The sequence below is a fragment of the Bacillus rossius genome, chromosome 10 (genome assembly GCF_032445375.1).
Source record: "Bacillus rossius redtenbacheri isolate Brsri chromosome 10, Brsri_v3, whole genome shotgun sequence".
Classification (NCBI taxonomy): Eukaryota; Metazoa; Arthropoda; class Insecta; order Phasmatodea; family Bacillidae; genus Bacillus; species Bacillus rossius.
Genome location: NC_086337.1, coordinates 44,061,570 through 44,085,188, shown reverse-complemented (window position 1 = coordinate 44,085,188; position 23,619 = coordinate 44,061,570). Strand labels below are relative to the sequence as shown.

General features: G+C 37.7%; 1 protein-coding gene across 1 annotated transcript; it reads left to right on the top strand.

Moving 5' to 3' along the window:
- The first annotated feature begins 5,984 nt into the window (after positions 1 to 5,984).
- Positions 5,985 to 17,892, top strand: LOC134536036 (transcription termination factor 2). The gene is made up of 2 exons (XM_063375551.1): positions 5,985 to 6,342; positions 14,938 to 17,892. Exons 1-2 carry the CDS (start codon positions 6,147 to 6,149, stop codon positions 17,763 to 17,765), a joined length of 3,024 nt encoding a protein of 1,007 aa, XP_063231621.1. The 5' UTR covers positions 5,985 to 6,146; the 3' UTR covers positions 17,766 to 17,892.
- The last annotated feature ends 5,727 nt before the right edge of the window (positions 17,893 to 23,619 follow it).

Genomic DNA, 23,619 nt, shown 5'->3' with positions numbered 1-23,619 from the left:
TGAGCTGTTGGGTTTTGTCGGAGTGCTCACTTCATCCTTCCCTCATCACCTGTAACGACCTCAATTTCAACGCATTGTGAGCCTTTATTCATTCATTAACTCCGGGCCTGGAAGTGGAACTTCAGCACAGCTTCAGAAAAGTGTACAAATACCCTGAGCGCATCATTCTTGAAAAACCTGATGTTGACTACAATGCAGAAGATGCCGGATTCATATTTGCTAGCTTAAAAGGTATACAATTACAATGTAAATATTTATTGCTTGGTCGTAGTATTATATTGTAATGTATACATAACACTTTTGAAGGTTAACAAAAAACATAATAAATATTTTTCTTACCTACTAAAAATTATTGAAATAATGTGGAGTAATGGGAAACAATTTTGGGTATTTTATATTATTCCAATCTACAATTTTAATTTTTTTTTTGATCATTGGTAAATTTTCTTGGATGTAATGTTGGAAATATACTGTTAGAGGTAAAGATTAAGGCATCAGATTTATCATTGCACTATTACCTTTCATTTAAATGATATGTATGATTAACATTTGAACATTTACTGGTAACAAATAAATAATTTTAATCCTGCCATTGTAAAACTGGACTTGATGGTGAAGCAGATAATATGTCTATGATGGATTTCTAGCTTACAGATTTGGCAGCAAATAGACCCCTGTCTGCTTCTGTGAGTAATCTTTTAAATGCAGGATGTTTTGAAATGTTGGTTGAAATACAGTTGTTTTGTTTAGTCATATTTAGTAACAGAAATAAATAGTTTATATATATAAATAATCAATGATAGCACTATTTTCCTTTTTTTACTATACATTATGAATGTTAATGCTTATGTTTTTTATTTATAAATTGACTGTGCATATTGTTTTTTTATGTTGACAAACTATGTACACACATGGTTTCAATAAATGTACTTAGATTGCACACCTTCAATTTTATTAATTCAGAGTTATAGTTTCAGATTTTTTAACTGTCTAATAAAGTTCTTAATTGATTTTTACATTGTAATCTACTTAAATTTCAGTTGTAACATGCTCAGAATAGCTGTTAAAAGAACTGGTTAAAAGAAGCTGTTAAGAGTCAAAATAATAATATACCTTAATCTTGAAGGAGTTGATAAATTCGCAGTGGCAGATGCAGGAAATTATTTTTGGGAAAGGGATTTGAATGTATAAATAAATAAAATTAGTATGAATTTACTTAAAAAAAAAAAAAAACTTACATCAGTAAGGGATTTGGACTGGTAATTTATCATCCTCATATTGCATCACTTCTTTTGTTTGGATTTCCAGTGGTGTAACAGCCACTGTGCACCACCCAGAATAATGTACTGTCTTAACAGAGAGATTTCATATTTTTTCATAACTTCAGGGGAGGACGGGATGTACCCCTTCTATTTCTCCTCCCCTCTTTGCATCTGTCACTGTGCATTATTATGTGCAAGATTATAAAAAAATTTGATGTGTAAAAAACACAGCTCATGATGACTTTTTTTTTTCTAATACAGATGGTTGTATTGCACACTTTAACTACACCTGAGTTTGCACGTGGCTCAGAGGAGTGTTATGTGTGTTTAGTGTCGCTTGCCCAGTTTATCCAGCCGCACACTGGGTTGTGCAACTTGCTGTAGGATGTGATTTCCTTGTCAACTAAACAGTTTTCAAATCTGATATAGTGATTTTTTACTTTGATTTTGTGAATGAATGTACCTACTAGAAATGTTTTTGCTTTTTGGCTTATTTTAGATTTTTTCTAAGAAATATTTTTAAAATGAAATTTTTATAAGGACTTTTGTATGCTATAAAAACTCCGATAGTGAAATTCTCTTAAGTGACGACAACACAATTCAGCTGCCAAAAATTGTTAATAATATCTGACATTTTACAAATAGTTGATAACATCTGGAATTGTTTGTGGTGATAGAATTGGCTGCTAAACACATAACGCAAGAGAAACTGCACTGCGCCGTGGGCCATGGATTTTCTAGGGCAACTAAGGAGACACCCTTTTGCCCCCTGGAAGAACAGTATTGAGGTCATTAGATCCGGATGATGGCTGGAACTGTGAGATGTTAGGATGTGTTTTAATGTGTGGGTTTTTATGTTTAATTTTTTATTATTTTTATTATTTAGAAAAGGAGAGAACCCCGAAGAAAGCTGATGGCTGGCTGCAGTGTGTGCCACATTTTAACAATTAGCAGTTCAAAAATAATTAATTACATGGTTGCTCAAATGAGAGAAAATAATTACTTCCACACACTTTTAGTGTACTCATCCACTGATTGAACTTTGCATAATCTAGCTTCTAGGAATGCCAAAAACAAAAATATAAAATAAAAACTTTTTTATTCTGGGCAACATTTTTTTCCCTGTTTTATTGCCACACTTTACAAAGATGAGAGAAACTGAGGTATAAAACCAAGTAATACCCAAATTGAAAAAAAATCTAAAAACTGTACTTGTTTCCACGGTCATAACTGTAGACATGACCTTCATGTATCACATAACTATTAAGGTTTCCAATCACTTTATTAGCAACAAACTTATAATTTTTGCACCTTAAGAGAAAATGTCACTTGGTCAAAATCATGAATTCGTAATAACTATTCTAATTAGTTGCATCACAATTATTGTTGCATGGAGTTATCAGAAAATCCATAGAAAAACCTAAATGATTGTCGCTCTGGTAGCAATTGACCCGTCTGTGGTGGTGACAGTTCGTCACGTTGCACTGTGTCGTGTTCTAGTCACACGCACAGCATACTGGCCTGTGTGAGCAGGCTGTACTTGGAAAGAGAGAGCCACACCACCATGGAGGCAGAAAACAGAGCATTCCAGTGTATCCAATCTGTCATCGCCCACAGTTTTGAGGCTGAAACCTAGAGTGAGCTTAGTTGATGCTGGCATGAATTTAAGCTGTTATTTAACTGGGAGGGCGCCAGGCTAGCTCTTGCATCCAACCAATGATGCTGGGTGGGTCGTCTGCCCCAGTATCGTCCACTAAGCTCGTATACTGCAAATGAACTTTAGACTTACTAGTTGGTACACTCTGCACACTCCCTGGTCAGCATAGTGTGCTTATGTGTAGCTAGAATGCTTTAGTTAAAACTGGTAAATGACTGTAAATCATTATGCAGAAAAAAAAAGTTTTAATCTCACGTACTGTTTACACTTATATAATTTGCGCTGACAAAGCGCAATAACAATTGAGGAGAAAAACATGCACATTACATTAGTTGTGAAACACACTATATTAGTCCTCATGGAAGCCTGGTTAGGCTAGGGAGAGATTTAATTGGAGGCTGCCAATTGTGTAAATTGCTTAGTGAAAGCAAAAGGTTTAAGGTCAATGAAGTATAGTTGGCAGAATTACTTAATTGGTGAGACAAAGATGAATGCCCCCTACGAGACGATGTGCCCGCCCCAGATTGCAGCCTGATGGAAGACTTTTAAAAGGGGTGGAACGAGGGAGGGGAACAGCGTCACCTAGCACCAAATCCAATGGAAAAAGTGGTAAATAGAAAACATTAAAGATTATGCATGAAATATATTTCTCATCACACACATTAATTGTTTAGCTGATAAACACATGGCTAAAAGCCCAAAACTGTTGTAACTCATTGGGGAGTTGGTACTGACGCTGACGGGGTGGGGACAGGGTCTTACTGCCACAGAAGGTATAACATAACACATCAAGCAACCTGCGAGGAGGCAGGGCTGTGCTGTGCCAATTCAGGAACTGAAGCCCTTCATGCTTTCAGTTGTAACTTGCTCCGAGATACTTGCCGAAATCACAAGTGAAGTGGCAATTTGACACGTCCATCATTTCATTGGCTTTGGCTGTCAATACCATGGAGGTGCGACGTAAGGGAGTTGGCATGTGTAACCTTTGACATGATAATATTTGAATTCTCCGTGGCCACCAGGGGCTCAGTTCCCGTGGAAACTGTCATGTGCAAAGGAAATAAGTCACGCCATGTTTTCAGCCTAATTGTGCCATCATAATTACTTAATGATTAGTTCCATCACCCGCTGGCTTGAATTGGACGTCCCGGGTGTGCCTAGTGGCGGCTGGCATGAATGAGGTTTGACTTTGGTCTGGGAGGGCGCCAGGCTAGCTCTTGCAGCTAACTGTTATCTCGTGGGTTGTCGGCCTCAGCATGGCCCACAAGGCTCAGAGGCTGAGGTTTAATTATAAGCCCAATACACACTAGATGCTCGCATCGCAGGTTAAACTGAAAAGGATCTCTGAATGATAGAAGCTTTTGGATAACAAGTGGTTTTATTGCTGCTTGGACGGCCAGCAGTATACATGGTAAAGGCACTGCGCCGACAGAACGATGCACTGGTAAATGGAATTTTCACGTTAAATGATACATTACATGAAATACGTACTATGAAATAATACCCAAATCGAACATTCTGTAATTCAAGTTACACACTTGCATACCACGGTAAAGGTTGTGGTTTGGCAAGTTATAAATATACTGAACGAGACAGGTAATGTACCTGTTAATATTTATGCAACGTGGATGAAAGTTAAAAGATACACATTGCACTTTATGTTACTTGAATTGGTCCTGGCAACAGTTGCACAGGTTTTTACTGGAGTCGGCCATTGCCGTTGATGGAATAACTGTAGACTCTGGCAGGCTACGGTGAGCGGCGAATTTACATCAATACCTAACTACAAAGTTTGTTGATGTTGGCCGCATTTTGAGGAAATGACTATAGTTCCCAGAATTAAATAATCGATAAACGCAAAAATGTGGTTCCTAACAGGATGGCTGTCCGCCCTGGGTCGAGGACTGATGTAGACTGAAGACTGCTGGGCCGTGGCGGAGGCGAGAGGGGGAAAAAAGAGCCGCCTCCCACCAATGTGTAAAATAACTAAAACTAATTTTATGTGAAACTTATAATAACTAAACACTTTACAAATCTCTTGAATAAAATCTAATGACAAATTAAGAGGAAGAAGGCCTAATAATATTGTTCTAACAATTGTGTAAAAATTAGTTACAATTACTAGCCAAGTTGGAGACTGTCAGTGTTTGCTGTAAACTGCTCCTTGGATAGATTTAGATGGATTTAAAAATTAAGATGTGGCTCAGCATAATTACGAAATAAGTTAGGTTCCAGGGTGTAAGAGGAAAATAATGGCATTCACAAAATAGTGTGCCCTAAGGGTTCAACATACTTGTATGACTCAGTATCCCTTGTGGGGCTCTTTAATAGTCTTTGCTCGGGGGCGAAAGCGAGGGTTGCATTTCACCAGCGGGATCTGGTACTAGCGGGGTGGGGAATGGGCTTTACTGCCACAGGAGGTACGACGTCATTAGTTTTCATTGCTGATACAACATTGTCTTATTATTACTATCGCATGCTTGGTTGATAAGAACAAAGTAATGATCCTAGTACACCCTCACGGGTTCAGTTCTAGGAGGAGGAGAGGCCAGGCCGGGCTTTGCCCGTAATAACTTTTATTATTGCTGGTTTAATTAACATAACACATTTTAGAAATTAGATAGTCAATTGCCGTTTGGGCGACAATCGAAATGTCGGTGGTATCGGGCGTACATAAGACTGCACTGACTTTCCGTGTGCTTACGGGAAGCCTAAGATGTACATCAAGTTCTGTCCCTGCCCGATTACACCCGAACAATTCACCTCTACTGTCGAAGCCATAGACAAAAGGAAGCGCTGATGTGCCATAGCGGTCTGTGCGAATCGAAGGATAACCAATGTGTATAATCAACTCAAACTTCAGAACAGACACTTTTCTTTTTGAAAAAATTATTCTGCTTTGTTTTTCTCAACTTTTAAAAGCTTATGTTTGTTCAGCATTATAATTTAAGTTTGTTTCTTTACTATTGGCTATGATGTTTGTCTCACAATTCATAATTTGGAATGGTTGTATTATTTTGGTGTTGTAACGTTGCAAGCATCGTGTGTATTTCTTTTGTTTGTAAGTTCAAAATTTAAACGGTTGTTTATTGTTTAAATAATTTAATAGTGTTACGGCAAGTTGTTTGTGACGCGCAAGTTAACTGAGTAAATTATTACATACTAGTACGCTTGAACGTGAAATGTTCCTTTTTACTTTAATAGTCTAACATTAAGACAAATAACTGATGGCTGCCCACGCAGATTCATTTTCTTTGTACCAAGTTAAAGATATTATATCTGAATCTGAAGACAGCGATAGTAATATCGTTGAAAATAGTGAAGATGAATTTGAAGAGAGACCAATACCATATAATAAACAGGTTGACATTTCAATTATGCGCAGAAAAAAGAAAGTACAAGTCATAAGTAGTGATGACGAAGGTGAGTTAATGTGTTTAACGAATTTTATGTTTAGTTATTTTTAAACACCGTTACGCTTTACTTTTGGTTGATGTTATCTTTAAGCAAACTCCAATAATTTTTAATGTTATGCTGCCTAATTGTGGCTGGGAGTTGTCTAGATCCCGATACTTTAACTTTAACAACATAAACGTCACCAACATGGCGGTGCTGTCATTACAACCCCTACATTCTTACGGGACAAGTGCAGGAATATGGGGGGTTTTGGCGTGGAACATGCACATGCTTATTTACATAAACCATGTGTCTCTATCACCCTATCTCATATATTGTATTCTATACTACAGCCCTACCTATTACAGTATAGGACATGATACCGAAGTAATATTTCACACAGTATCTAGTTATATACTCTACTTACTATAGGAGGCAATACCAAAGTAATATTTTCCATAGTATCGTGTTCTATACTTAAGTTCTAGTATAGGACACGATACCGAATTGATGTTTTCCACAGTTTCATGTTCTATACTTCAGATCTACCTATTCAAGTACAGAATAGGTAACTGTTCTGTATCACGTAACCAAGTTAATCCTTCGATTCTGATGCCAAAATCCTGTATTAGGTATTGATCCTGTGGTACATTGTGCTTGCTGTTTGGTAAATATGTAGTTGAGCGGTATTTGCGAAAAAAAAAAATGTTAAAAATGAGAAAATACCTTTATTAGACGCTCTTCAACTTCCTCTTTCCATTAAAAGTGGCGGAGGTAATAAATTCCAAATACTTTAGCAGATATCGAATTTTTAAATTTCATCATATGTAGTTGAGCGGTATTTGCAAAAAAAAATGTTAAAAGTCCGAAAATACTTTTATTAGATGCTCTTCAACTTCCTCTTTTCATTAAAAGCGGCGGAGATAAGAAATTCCAAATACTTTAGGAGATATCGCCGTTCTTATTTTGCATACAAGACCTGTGTTTATCATTTGACCGTCGCCATTTTTTATGTTGCCGTGTGTTTGTGAATGCCTAATTAATGAAAATGGTCAATTAGGTCAGGCCAGTTACATTATAAATACTTTGAAACTAAGCGTACATTAAAAATAATATGAAATTATTTCAATGGTTCTTTAGTTTTAAAGTATTTATAATGTAACTGACCTGACCTAACAAACCAGGACAAAGGATGAACAGAAACAACTCACGTAAAATTTTTTTGTTACTTATTACTTGCGCAACAATAAAAAATAAGACTTTAAAATTAGAAACGTTAAAAACTCACCTAAGTTGGAGGCAGTAATTAAATACTGTTTTAAACAATAAATGAAGTAAATAATCACGTATTGGTTAATTTGAATTCTGGCCTATCACGAACAATCATGTGACATCATTATCCAATAAAAAAAATAGATGCTCGTAAACAAGAAACAATGGTGAAAGCCACATCGCACTGCTATAATTGTGATGAAATTTAAAAATTCGATATCTCCTAAAGTATTTGGAATTTTTTATCTCCGCCGCGATTAATGAAAAGAGGAAGTTGAAGAGCATGTACTAAAGGTATTTTCTGATTTTTAACATTTTTTTTTTTTTTCGCAAATACCGCTCAACTGCATATGATGAAATTTAAAAATTCGATATCTCCGAAAGTATTTTGGATTTCTTACCTCCGCCGCTTTTAATGAAAAGAGGAAGTTAAAGAGCATAGAATAAAAGTATTTTCGGATTTTTAACATTTTTTTTCGCAAATACCGCGCAACTACATATTTACCTGCTGTTTTAATTTAGTACGTCTCAAGATCCTGGACAAAACAAAAATATTACAATATAAACAATGTTAGAAAGTGAAAAAATTCATTTTTTGTTTTTTATTTGATTTGATAATGCTATCATAATTCATTGTTACATCACAGTTTTTGTTATGTTGATCTTTTGTTGCATTAAATTAAAACAGCAAGCATAATGTACCACAGGATCAAAATGTACAGGATCATGGCATCTGGATCAAGGGATAAACTTGGATATGTGATACGGAACAATAACAGTATTAAATACTAAAATCCCGCTCTATTTGTTATATTGTGCACACTAATTTAATTTTCTCAACAAACAGTATCTTTTCAAACCAAGCATGTGAATATTCCTAGTCCAAAATGCCCATTTCCCAGCTTATACCATGAGAATGTAGAGGTCTTAATTACTTCAGCACAGCCTTGGTAACAACTTTGATATCCCTACTATATGGTGATGTAAAGATATATACAGGTGAAAACATGAAAACAACACTTTGGAGGCTTTGAGAGGCCCTGGGACAACCTGTACGATAGTTTGCTCGGTAATTTAATTTTTAATTGAAAGTCTATCCTCTATACTTTTAGGAAGGTCCCTATATATCAGCTCTATCATTACCATTGAACAAAGGCAGGCCCCCCACATCAATCTGTGGGCCCTGTTGCTAGAGGTCATGATGATCCCCCCCCCCCCCCCCCCCATTTTTTTATACTAAAAAGATTTTACAAATTTTTTGGCTTCTATGTATATTGTTTTAGTTATATTAATTCTTAACCGTAATCACAATTATTTTTCAAACACACATTGAAACTAGTTTTAAGTTAGTGTTTAGATTGTCAACGTAAATTTATGTTGAATAATGGCAAATAAATGAGTGTAACATGGTGTCACGTCAGATGTTGGTGGTTTTGTTACTCACAGTTGTAGATTGGGACACGTTCTGTACGCACAGCATATTCCGAATCATATTACTCTGGTGTGATATTTCGTCGGTAACTAAAATTAGCGGTATTTGCGGGAAAAAAAATTCTAAAAATTTGATATTACTTTTATTATATGCTCTTTCACTTCCTCTTTTCATTAAAACCGGCGGAGATAAGAAATTCCAAATACTTAAGGAGATATCGAATTTTTTAATTTTGCAATACAACACCTGTACATCCATTCGATCGTAACCATTTTTGTTATTTTGCCGTGTGTTCGTAAATGCGTAATAAATAAAATGGTCGATTAGGTCAGGTCAGTTACATTATTAATACTTTCAAACTAAGCGGACATAAAAAATAATGTGAATTAATTTTAATGGCTGTTTAGTTTTAAAATATTTATAATGTAACTGACCTGACCAAATAGACCGGGACAAAGGATGAACAGTATGAACTAAAATGGTCGATTAGGTCAGGTCAGTTACATTATGAATACTTTTAAACTAAGCGTACATTAAAAATAATATGATTTAATTTCAATGGTTCTTTAGTTTTAAAGTATTTTTAATGTAACTGATCTGACCTAACAAACCCGGACAAATGATGAACATTAACAACTCACGTAAAAAAATTTTGTTACTTATTACTTGCGCAACAATATCCAAATAAAAAATAAGACTTTAAAATTAGAAACGTTAAAAACCCACCTAAGTTGGAGGTGGGTACATTTCCTTTGCCATTAGAAGGAAATGATGTAGTCGTTCACCTACGTCGCGATACCTCCGACGGAACATTAATAAATAAATAATCACGTATTGGTTCATTTGAATACTGGCCAATCACGGAACTGTCACGTGACAAAATTGTCCAATAAGAAACATAATAGATACTCGTAAACCAGAAACAATGCTCATTGCCGCATGAATACACAGGTATTGTGGTGAAAATTAAAAAATTCGATATCTCCTAAAGTATTTGGAATTTCTTATCTCTGCCGGTTGATTTGAAAAGAGGAAGTGAAAGAGCATAGAATAAAAGTATTTTCGGATTTTTAGTATATTTTTTTTGCAAATACCGCGACTCTACATACTTACCGAAATACTCCATGAAAACAACACTTTAGGGGCTTTGAGAGGCCCTGAGACAACCTGTACGATGGTTCACACAGTAAATTTAATTTTTATTTATAGTAAACACATGTATGTAGGTCACCTTGTAACTGCTCTAATGTTATGACTGCTCATTCTCTTGTAAAATATTAAAACTTGGTTGGAAATTGCAGTATTTGCGTGGAATGACTTAGGCTGTTGTTGTCCCGGGCGGGCGGATAGAGCTATGTTCTTCTCAGTGTTTTTTAACATATTTTTTTAAGTATTGTTTTTGCTTTGTTTGTAAATGGGTGGGCTAACGTAATATTCTTTTGTACTTTTGTTCTCACCATGATTCTTTGTCGGAAGGTGAGCAGGTGCCATATTTTGCCTGGTGCGTAATGCTCAGAGAAAGAAGGAGAGTTAGGTAGCTTTGAGAAAGGAATTGGTGCTGTTGCCGTTTGCCAGTATTGGCTGGTATTTTTTAAAGATGTTTTTGATATCGGTTAAAAAGTATGTCCCTAGAATCTATGATTATTTGCTTGTCTTAATTTTTGCTGGAAAAGCCTCGGAGCGAGAGGCAGGAAATTTGTGTACTGCTATATTCTTGTGAGGGATTTGCCTTGATTGACTGGAGAGATCATGCACCTGCCACTTTCTTCGGGTGGTACGCAGTTGAACGTAGTCTCGTTAGTCAGTCTGTACGAGGTGCCGGTATGTCGTGTGTCGGGCGGTGTCTCAAAAATAATATATTAATTATTTGAAGAGAGTGTTTCGCGGCTGTGGTCTGGGCACTACCTGATATAATCAACCTTTTTTAATTTTTGGAACTTAACTAGAATTTTTTGGCCACAGTCTCTGGTATTTAGGATAGAGTGAACTTCATTTTTGTTTTTGAAGGACGAGTCCTTCGGCTTGTACGTGAGTTTGTGTGCAACAATGGGGCATAATTGCGAACTATTTTGTAAAATTCATCCTTCGGTACGTGTGAACAGTTGACGTGTTTGTTTTTGGAGTCTATGAAGGCGTTATGTGCGAAAATGTATACTCTACATGTACCTACTGGCTTTTGTGGTCGAAAGATTGCCGCCACGTGGACTGTGAATTTTATTCAAGTATTAATAAAAAATATGTTAATACCAGTTTGTGTCTGAGAAACATTATTTCCAAAACCAATCGACGACAGTAACAGCATTTTTTCTGGAACTTAAATAATTTTCATCGCCTAATTTATTTCTGCAGGTGTTAATGAAACATGCTAGCCACCGGTCTGGAGTGTGACAAGATATTAAATGTATACAAAAAAATTGCTATTTCTCCACTTAATTTTACTGCATCCTGAAATAAAAACTATCGCTTTCCTGTTTACTACAATTACACATCCATACATTTTGCTCTTCCCTTGTAACTGCTACACTTATTTCCACACATATCCAATTAATTTTTTAATACTACTTGCTACTTATTGTATAATTATTTATTCACTTCATAAAATCTTTAGTTCTGCGTATTAATTCTCTACTCCTCATTCCATGATTGCTCCAAATCTCATACTATCATTTGTCCTTTTTTTTTTCACGGTGGTACTTTGGATTTTGCTGTTACCAATATTACACACTATATACTATAATTCAGCAATACAATTTGTTATCAGTGGCCAATTTTTATGACATAATATATTTCTTCTACTTTATTTTCGACCAATAGTAAGGCCAGTGTTGTATTTTGGGCTTTAGGGAAAAGTATTTTATAAATATTTAATCTTTCACTTTGATAATAGTTTACCTTATTTCCCAGAAGCCTCTCTTTTCGCAGGATATTTCCATGTATTAAATTATAACATCAAGCATCAAATTTCAAAAGATCAATGTATACAGTATTATGCCATTAGGATCAAGAGTACAGGAAATGTTTTAATACTTGGGTGTGTTATATGGAACAAATCACACCAACAATATAATAAAACATGAAAAAGAAAACACAAGTATTAAAAACCCTCACCTATTTGGTAGGCGGGTAAAGAGCTTTCGCTCTCTTAGTTTTCATGTAGCGTTAATTTGATGACAATACTTTCACGTCTGCATACACTTAATTGCAAGGTAATGTAGAGACGATTTAATCACAATTTTGTGTTATAAATAGTTGTAGATTGATAACAGAACACAAATAATACGACCATGTTATAGTTTTTTTTTTTTTTTCTCATTTGCCATGACTGCAATCTCCTAGGTATTGGAATTACGTAGTGCTTGAATGTCAAATGGTGTGCCATCCATGTATGGTATATATGTGAATAAGTATGAAGGATTTTATGTTGTAAATGAAACATGTATTAAAAAAAAATTCACTTGTAAAAAATTATTGTTTCAGAATGAGGTAGTAAACTTGAATAGAGCCAAGAAATTTTGGAGTAAACAGACCTGGGAGTGGAGAAATAGGGTGAACTTTTTTGCCATGAACTGGAACCCCAAGTGACATCAATAAATTAAAAACTTACAAACAATAATTTTGTGAAACCTAGGAAATTTTATATTTCCATAGAAAAACAGTTAGCAGATTTAACGTGCAAATGAGATGGAAACACTTTTTTTTTCTTCTAAATTCTTACTGAATGTTGAATGTTTTTTATTAATATGTGGATAAAACTAAACAATAACACCTATTGTCTTGTAAAGTAGATGGTGAATAGACCAAATAACACCACTCAATGTTTTCTTCTGTGGGTCATAAAACAGTTTTTTTGGTGTAAGAAGTTAAATATTTGGCTTCTCAAAAACATTGAAACAAATTATAAAATAAATGTTAGTAATAGTTATATATATATATATATATATATATATATATATATAGATAGATAGATATAGATATATATATATATATATATATATATATATATAGATATAATATTTTTATTGCATTTTTACCACAATTAAATACATTTAGTGAATCATTATTTTTGGAAAGAATATTTAAAGGACCCTATGTTTACTAACATATATTGGGATTCCAAATATACAGTAACCTGAATCATCAGTTCCGAAGTGACACCTGAAGTATATACTTATATACACTGACGTCCGTTATGCCCGTACTGCTCTCGTCGGAGAGGTGTGGGTCCAGGCCGACGTGGCCGGGACCTGGAAATGTGGGACCTGGAGGGATGGTGAGGTAGAGTGACAGGTAGATCGAAAGGACCACTCGCTGTTAATCGGTTCACGAGCTCTTTTATTGCGTTCAGAGAGCTTGCCGCGGCCTGGCAGATCCGTCGCGGGTTGCGCGCCTCTCCCACGATGACCCGGACTCCCGGTGACCGTCTCGTACGGCCCACTCGTCCCGACGCGTACCGGCTTTTATCCACGTAACAAAGTTCCTGATAGTCAACTATGTTGTAATGGCACGTGACGCGTGCGCGGCCCCTACGTACTGACTCGTAACGTCTGCGAATGTTCTGCGACACGTAACGAAGCTTACGCGTCCCGTAATACGTGATGCGTGACGTAACTTACGTACTCGCAACTCAGGCACCCACTCGCGTGGGCGGCTCGTCGTGGGCAGCACGGCTGCTGCGAAAGATGCTCGTCCTACGGCTGAGTCGCCGGACCGTGAGCTCGACACCCGTCTCGCGATCAGCGCGGAGCGGAGCGCACGTCCGCCGCTGCTCGAGTCCTGAGTTCAACTACTGCTCTCCCCCGCTCGTCCGCGGCCGTCGCGCGCGGGCTGCGGGGGAGTGGAGGGGAAATCGGCCGGCGTGGGAGAGCGCCACCCCTCGCGACGCGGATGAGCGCCAGGCCGCGCTTACATACAGACACTGCGATACGTTTACAAGAATTACACGATAGTTGCCGATAGTTAATACATACATAACAGTTACACTATTTACACACTTAAACGAAGTCGCTGTCATTGAGAAAGAAATATATACACATAGAAATATTTACATAACACTGGCGTGCTAGGGCGCACGCGGGTGCGTCCCTAGCCGATGCACACACTGGGGTTCACTGGGGGGGAAAAGGGAGGACGTTGACGAGGCATAACGGCCTGAAGGAGCCGAGGAGACACTTGGGTCGACGTCAACACACTGGTACATATTACTGAACATTGACTTTATAGAAATGTAAATAGTTATGTGTAGCTTACAAACAGTAAAAAAGTATCGTTTCGTAAGTTGTGTAAGTTTATTTTAGTTATTTTAAGAACCATGACTTAAATTTTATATAGTGAAACACAAATTAATTAAATGGAAATCATTTATGATAAAAACATACTGTATACTACCAGTTCTGAAAATCAGGTAATGTTAATTAAAAATAAATAATTATATTTAATAGGTTAAGTTTTCCATGTCCAAATATACAGTGTGAGGTGGCATAGTGATTGAACGCTAAACTTTTATTCTGGAGAACCTTGATTTGAATCTTGGTCCACCCATCTTGATTTATGTATTCCGTAGTTTGTTAAAACCCTCCAGAAAATATTAAATTGGTTCCTTGCATTAAAGACCTTGGCTGATTCCTTCCAAGTCTCTTGATGTTTGTAGCATCAAAACATTGACACCCATAAAAAATATTTGAAGCATCTCTTATAAATACGGGTCATAATGCAGTAAACAAAATCCACTCAGTATTTTTTACATACTGCCAGAAGTATTCTTAAAACTATTAATTAGAATTCTAAATATTTAAAATATCCATTTTATTTTACAATGTAAACTACTGGAATTTATAATAATTTAGTATAATTTTTGTGTATGATTAGTTTAATATATGTAATTCAGTAAATACTATTAGCTGTTGCCATTTATGTTACAGATGAGGAGGCAGTCAAAGAAAATTCAGAACCATTGCCGGCAGTGATGTCTGTGCTAAGTTCTTCCAAAGATCATCTGGAAAGCAGTGACTGTGAAAATCCTACCAATCCAAATTTTGTTAATATTAAAAAAAAACCTAATTCAAATACGCAAAATTTCTTGCATCAGGATCTCCAAGACAGTGCTCCAAAGCATCATTCGACAAATGTTGACTCTCAAACGCAATCAAAAGTAACTAAAGGTTTTTGTCCTTCATCTGCAGCATTGAGTTCTAACATAACAGGCAAGGGACTGGTTTCAGGTGACAGTTGTGTGAAGGAATCTGTGGTTAGCAAGACCAAAACTTCGTTTGGTACCCAGCAGAGTTCTGAAGATTGTGTATCACCATCCTTAATTCATGACGCTAGCAATGCCATACAGATCTTGCCTAAAGTTCCTCATAATAGTGTAACAAGTACAGGTACAAAGAGTGGTGTTAAGAATAATGCTGCCACGCACAGTTCAATATTTCCCACAAAGACCACTTCAGTAATTAACAGTGATGAAATTGTGATTTCTGATACAGATGATTGTTCTGCAAGTTCAACCAAAGAGCATGAACTACAAGAGAAAATGTCCACATTAATGAAGGAACGAGATAAGATGAAAACAGTTTTAAGAACATCAAATCTGGCTGCTCTTCCAGACAATGGTGCCAGACTTCAGATGCAAATTGAACTGTATGAAAAGGAAATCAGGCAAATGAGGCGTGATTTGCAGAGCATTATATTAAATAATGCTTCATTACCTAAGGCTTGGAGTGGCTCAGCATCATCACAGTTGAATAAACCTTTTCCTCAGGCTTCGTTTCCTCAACAGCCACGTGTTGTTCCACCAGGAACAAAGGCGCTGGAAGCACTAAGGGTTGAGAGGTCTCTTACTAATGATGCCCTGGAGCAGCTTCATGGTTCCATTAAGTCGTGTCCTTCTGAGGAGACACTGGCTGATGACCCGAATGGATTGAAGACTGGCATACAACTGATGCCACACCAGAAAAGGGCTTTGGCATGGCTTACGTGGCGTGAGACACAGAATCCTCGTGGGGGTGTGTTGGCTGATGATATGGGCTTGGGAAAAACTCTTACCATGATATCTCTAGTTATGAAATCAAAACAAGAAAAGCCAGATGTGGAGGATTCTAGTGATGACAGTGATGTGGAACCAAATAAAGAGAACTGGCTTTCGCGTAAAAATAAGTTTGTAAAGGGAGGGACACTAGTTGTGTGCCCAGCTAGTTTGTTGAACCAGTGGGAAGAAGAAGTTCATGCTAAATGTAGGCGTGGGCTACTGGAAGTGGAAGTGTACCACGGTCAAAATAGGCAAAGGCCAAGACAACTGGCAAAGAAAGATATCGTCATAACAACCTATAATATTGTGCGCACGGAGGCTGGGATATTGCCTAAAGAGAGGGGGAACACAAACACATCCCACAAAATTGCGACCAAGAAAGGGAATCTCTTTCAAGTGAAATGGGAACGTATAATCCTGGACGAAGCTCATGTTGTTCGCAATCACAAGAGCCAGACATCCATAGCTGTCTCTCTCTTGAGCGCTCGCAACCGTTGGGCGCTCACTGGAACTCCCATCCACAACAAGGAACTTGACTTTTATGCCCTCCTGAAGTTCCTTCGTTGCTCACCCTTTGATGACTACCTTGTGTGGCGTAGGTGGGTCGACAATAAGAATGCATCGGGTCTGCAGCGGCTGAACACGGTCGTGAACTCCATCATGCTCAGGCGGACTAAAGCCCAGCTACAAGAAAAGGGGTCAATCAAAAACTTGCCAGAGAAACATAATCAGTTGATACATGTTCGTCTGGACGATGATGAGTTTGAAGTTTATCAGAAGGTTCTGGTATTTTCCAAGACTTTGTTTGCCCAGTTTTTACATCAGAGGTCAGAAAGGGAGCAGACCATGGAAAGTAGGTATGGGCCAGTGTACTCCAGCAGTCATTCCAAACAGAACAGGGAGATTGCAGCATGGCAACAGAAACTGGCGAGTATGCCAGACATCAAATCATTTGAAATCCTTGTTCTGCTTCTACGCCTACGTCAGCTGTGTTGCCACCCCTCGCTCATCACTGCGATGCTTGAAAAAGATGTGTGCGAGGTCGATGGCATTGAAGATGACGATGGTACGGACATAGACCTTTTGGCACAGTTTGGAAACTTGGGGCTGGAAAACAATCCAGGGTCTTCGAGTAACTCTGAAGTGAAAACTAACATTCTTAGTTTAGAAAACCCTGTGTTTCAGAGGGACAGAGTGAGTTCAAAGATGAGAGTAATGATGGAGAAACTTCAAGAAAAAATTGTGGATAGTGGAGATAAAGCAATTATAGTCTCCCAGTGGACCACAATGTTGGATATTGTTGGCAATCATTTGGAAATGCATGGACTTTCGTGTGCCAGGTTGACTGGAGCAGTGCCGGTAAAGGAAAGGATGGCCATAGTATCAGATTTCAACCAGGCATCCCGTGGGGCCAAAGTGCTGCTCTTATCCCTTACAGCTGGTGGTGTTGGTTTGAACCTTGTTGGTGCAAACCATCTTTTTCTTTTCGACCTCCACTGGAATCCACAACTGGAGTCACAGGCCTGTGACAGGATCTACCGCTTTGGACAGAAGAAAGATGTGCATATCTACAAATTTGTGTGTGAAGACACGATTGAGCAGAGAATCAAAATGCTTCAGGATTCAAAATTAAGTGTTGCTGAGAATGTACTAAGTGGTGCTCACAAAATTGGAAGTAACAAACTATCTCTGAATGACCTTAAAATGCTTTTTAGCATGTAAACTTCCAGAAATGCATGCAGGGGTAAGGATGTGAAATTGAATTGTTTTATGTTTCACATGTTCAGTTTTATGTTGTATCATTAAAATTTAACTCACAGATTTTTGAAAATAAAAGCAGTTATTGTTATTGTTGTATGGACTATTTTGTAACAAGTAGATTTAAATTTAAAAAAAAAAACTTTTTTTTTCATTTTTTTTAGTAATTTTTTTAAAGTTTTCTTTAGAATAATTCAACATTGTACCATATTTTCTGTCTATTTTGAAGTATATATGTATGAAATACCTAGCTACTTAACAGTTTTTGTTGAAAAAGTAAAATTTGAAGAATTTGAATAAATATTTTTGTAAATGTAATTGGTAAACTGTTTCAAGGGAAACTGAAAGACAATGGTGTCAAAAGGAACTTTGCCACATGATTCATCAAACCTTTAAAAGTTTTATTTCCATTTCTCACATTTGTACTCATTAGCACCATTTTGTTGTGAAAAAAAAATGTTAGAATATGTCAGTATTTAAATTTCAATCTTAGTTATCCACCTAAATGTAGTCATAAGAAATTTTAGTTAAATGGGAACGTGTTTTTTTTGTTTTTTCACATTATTTTATTTCTTGTGTCAAAGTTTGGTAGTCTCGTAGATAGCTTAGTAAACTAAAAGAACAGAGAGTAAAATTTCTGGCTAATTGAAAATTATTTGATATTTGGAAAACAGTAATTCAAGGTTTATACATAGTAACTAACCCACAACACCACATAAAATTAATTACTATATCTATAGAGAATTTTTTTGTGACACAATTTAAATTTAAAACATTTTTCTGCCGTTGGATTAAAGCAATTTTTACATGACTGATTCTCAATTTGTTGATGTCATCAGTCGCATCATTGTCGAGAGCAGAAATAATATGCCAATGGCATTTGAGTTTTCCTTTAATCTTGTGGGTGGCCAATCATAATATAGGTGATTATTCATAGGTGTAGTTAAATAAAAAGTTCCAAGTACTGTTGGGCCTTACTTTATTTAAAAATAATCTTTCTCTACTTTTACCTTGTTAAAATAAAGTATGTTATAATTGTAAAAATGCTGTGTTGGTATTTTTAAAACATATTTAACAGTCAATGTGATTTTGTATTACTTAGTTTGTTAGAAAAACTAAGTAAAATACAAGTACTTATACTTGAAATGTGTGAACCATCACTTTCTGCCCATATATTGTAGATTTTATGCATTTCTACATTCTATTTTGCTTAGTGCCATTATGAAAAATAAATATTATTTTTGATTAACCTAAAATTGCATAATTGAGCTGTAAGCTGTTAGTTATGGTGTTAAATAAAGACAAACACTTGGAATAACTTCAGGTCAAGATCATTATTTAGGCAAGAGTTTATGTGTCATAGTCTTATTTAATGTATACTAAATTATTTATCTTAAATTTATTTAACTTATTGTGGTATACAGTAAGTACCTTTTTTTATATAAACTTAGCTCTGGAGCAAATAAAATAGAAAACTGTTAATGCTCGAATACATTTTCAAATGATACATACTCTGTTGTTTCTGGTACAACATTTAAATGGTAAACAAAATTAATAGGTTTGTTGTTTCAATTGCACAATAAACTAAAAATCACATGTTATGTACATTTTATGTGCGTGCACTTAAAAACAAAATCAATATTTTCAGAGAACTTAAATATTTGGTGGTATATTCTGAATTTTATGATTTCTCGTACCATCTTCATGAAAGTTGAAATGTAACTGGGTGTGTATGTCCCATTTTTTTAAATTCAAGACCACCTGCTTTAGTTCTTTTTGAACTATTTCCATTGAAACATTCCTCTTCAAAATGGCCTACAAATGCTGTATGGGATTTAATTTTGCTATTTGTGGAAAAATTTTAATTTTCTTTGAATCATTACAGATTAATTGATTCCTATTACTGGCAGCTGTATGTTTACTGTTCTTGCTGAATGTAGTTCACTGCTGGTATTCTCATAAAGCGAGAACTGTGTTTCCCAGTTGCTTTTAAAATAATTTAGACCATACTGACTATGGCATTTATGATATGAATGTTCCTAACCCCCTTGAATGACATGCACCCCCAAAGTGTTATGGATTCCCAAAATTACTTACGGTACAGTGGGGAAAGTGATTACCACATCATAGACTATTTTTTTCCCCTACATTCATTCTAGATGGCATTGGATCTAAATATGTTAATTTTGGTTTTATCAGTCCACATTATACTGTCACTGAGTTCTTGAAACTCATTTACAAGGACCTTGGCAACTTTCTTTGATGAGGCTCATTCAATTGACTAACAGGGCCATTTCCTAGGTCTTCATCCGTTGTATCCTGCCCTTTACATCAGACAGACTATAATTTTACACAAGGCTGGTGTTCCAGGGCAAGGCAAGCCGGGCATTTGCCCAGGGATCTGCGCCGATTTTTTTCATTTTTATTGTAGGGCAAGGAAAATTAAATTTTTTTTATTGTAACTTAATGTTTTGGTCAATACCTATCTCAAAACATGAATTGGTATTAGAAAACAATAATCCAAAGGTTTTACTTTTGTGCATATTGACATGATTCTACCCGAAATTTGGTTGTGAGCATTTATGAAATGCCCGAGCATAATGTATCAGGAAAGGATATCAAAATTTCCTAACTTAACTTATCATAACCATCTTCGAAATTATATATATATAAATAAAACAATTGTGACGTTCTGAGTGTGATGAAATATTCAAAGGATGGTCCAATATTAGTGTTAATTTGAGTCCATTTATATTTACACAATCTTTTTCGCTATCTTGCTTGTTTACATACTAAATTGTAATGAATTATTATTTACATGTGTTATGTACTGGAGTCTGATTCGATACATTCACCCACTTAATGGCATTTTTCTGTTCCGCACGGACCCCGCTACCTGCTTACATGCAGGCATCGGTAAACCAAAACAGCTCTCGCATTCTGTCTAAAACATTCTTACATATCAAGCAGAATTCGCTAAGGAACGATCTTGTAATTTCCTGACTGCTGTAAGCATGGATGTAGATATTAGGGGGGTCCGGGGCCCTCTGGAATTAGAGCCTCCCACTGAGCCTGCTTATGCTTGTGAAATCGTGATTGTGGAAAGGTGTTGATAAACGTAAATATCAAAACTATGTTTTGTGGAATACTTTCTGTACATTTTAAAGTTTTCTGCATATGGGCACCATACAATGTACAAACATCCTATTTAGAGATGACCTGTGTCAATCAAAACTGGCTGCGCGGCCCTACCCTGGAAATTTCCGCATGGGTCTTTTTCAAATCCTACAGATTTGTGCTCCCGGACAGCCATATCTCCTTTATCTGCCACCGGAAAATTTCCAGGGTACCATTAGAATTCAAGGTTGTGTGTATAGACTGGAAGAAGCTAGATATCTTTGAGGTATGGGTTGTACATGGCTGCAGTGATAAGACATCTGGTCGAGAATATCACTTTTTAATAGATGGCTGTACATGATGAAGGAAATCCTGCCACTTGATGAACACCTAAGATGCTGTAGGTAGGTACCTATCTCCTGCACACTGAGTAGATTGGCTATCTGTAAATTTATTATAATAATATAGGTGGTCATTATTTTGTGTAAGTTGACGTCGTCCGGGGTCTCGGGCTCGAGTCCCGGTGCGGCTCCTAGCAGGAATGGCTGTTGTTGATGTAGTGTTTCCGGGTGGGCGCCAGACTAGCTCTGTTTCTAGTCGATAGGTGGGTCGTGGGGTCGGTTGCCCCTGCGTGGCCCACTAGGAGCGTTGGCGGTGTTGCGTGGGATATGAGGGATTCCCTACTTGAGGATGGTTGGGAGTTGTATGGTTAATTGATTAGGCGTTGAATTAATGCGGCAAATGACGTGCGTCGTTTATTCATGCGACTGTGGGCTTGGTGTAATACCGTGGATTACACACCACGTCGTACAGAGGGTGACGTCACACAATACATAAGTTACACAATTACACAAAATTATTCTGAAAAGTTACGTAATGAAGGCGTGGCACAAGTTTACAAAAATGTTACATGGTGGCGCGTTGCACAATTTTATTCAAGGATGTCCCAGGTTCAAGGCGTCGCACAAAATTACTAAAATATTACGTATTAGCGTGGCACTAGGTGGTTCTGAGCCTGGTTACACCAAAGGGGGTTGAGGACGATTGGAGGCGGCCAATCCCGTATATCTATGTCTCGAGGCGGTGTTCGTGTCCACTGTAGTGGAGCGCGGACCGCAGCTAAATTCGTCCAAGTTCCCTTACGGGTTGTTGCCAGCGCCGGGGCGACTGGTTTTAATGCAAGTTCTGTGGTTCGGGAGGCGGCCCGTGCCGTATACTGAAAACTATCCCGCAGACCAAGTGTGGTCCTGGACCGAAAATTTGGACCGGGTACGCACGGAGAGATGAATAAAAAGAGGTTTCGAGGAAGTGACTATAATTACCAGAAGTGAGTTCAATGCAGACAAGGGATGATGTCTCTCCGTGGGACGTGCGTCCGCCCCGGTCCACGAGTCGCGCTGTACTGCCGTTGTGTCATGGCCTCCGGCCGAGGCTCGGTGTCCCTCGCGCCAGGGTTGACCTCATTACGTTATTTTCCAATTTAACAAGTTAACAAGAGATTTTAAGGGCGCTAAATTCCTACATTAATTATTAAGGCTAAATTAACATTACTCACCCCTTCTACAATTTAGAGTTAGTAGGTATGTTTACGAATTATGTTTTTTAAACTATACGTCACACCAGAGACTGTTCGTCTCTTGCCGGACTGCTCCGGTGGGGGGTAATAATTATATCACATGAAATACTTAACTAATCTAGGTAGAAGGCCGCCAGGTGAACACACACACGTATCGACACATTTTCACACGTGAGTGCCCGGTCACTCCTACTGACGTCGTCTGGCCGACGACCACCCCAGAGCCCGACCTGCACCCGCCAGTATACGCTCCCGCTAACGGAACACACCCCTGGCCATGGCCCACCCGAGTCAGGCGACCCGAACAGCAATCAAAGACAAAGCCGCGGAAACCTGAGTAGACAAGAGAAGAACCGTACCCATTCCTCCTAAAACATTAAATTAGGATTTTAGCGACAATAAAATCTCTTCCAGACACACCCGTTTGGAGTCTAGCGTAATGAGGTCACGCCTGGCGCGAGAGAGGCCGAGCCTCCCTCAGACGCCATGCCAGTTCGGCAGTTCAGCGCAGCTCATGGACCGGGGCGGACCTACGTCCCACGGAGAGGCAACATCCTTTGTCTACATTGAAAGTAACGTCCGGTAAATATAGTCACTAATTAACCAAACCCCTTTTATTACTTAACCTCTCCGTGAGTACCCGGTCCCTTTTTACGGTCCAGGACCTAATCCGGCCGCATCAACTTAAGGACACCCCGCACCACACTTGGTCAGTGGGGCTGCTCTTCAGCATACGGCACGGGCCGTCTCCCGCAACGTACAGAACTTTGTTTAAGGTCACGCGCACGGCGCTGACCACAAACCCGCAAGGGAACTTGGACAAACTTAATTGCGGTGCGTGTTTCACCACAGTGGGCACAACACCCGCGCCGAGACATTTGCATACGGGATTGGCCGTCTCCAATCGCCCGCCCCTTAATTCAGTGTATTTTTGTATCCCGTATTTTGTACTGCTAACTTACGTTACCCGAGTAACGAGTGCCACGTAACTTGTGCGCGCCCACTTAATCCAGTGTATTTTTGTATCCCGTGTTTTGTATTGCTAACGGACGTTACCCGAATAACGAGTGCCACGTAACTTGTGCGCACCCCCTTAATTCAGTGTATTTTTGTATCCCGTATTTT

Excerpts from the sequence above, each read along its gene's own strand:
- LOC134536036 (XM_063375551.1), top strand. The coding sequence starts at position 6,147 with ATGGCTGCCCACGCAGATTCATTTTCTTTGTACCAAGTTAAAGATATT. Across the intron at positions 6,343-14,937 it reads CATAAGTAGTGATGACGAAG|ATGAGGAGGCAGTCAAAGAA; the intron begins GTGAGTTAATGT and ends TTTATGTTACAG.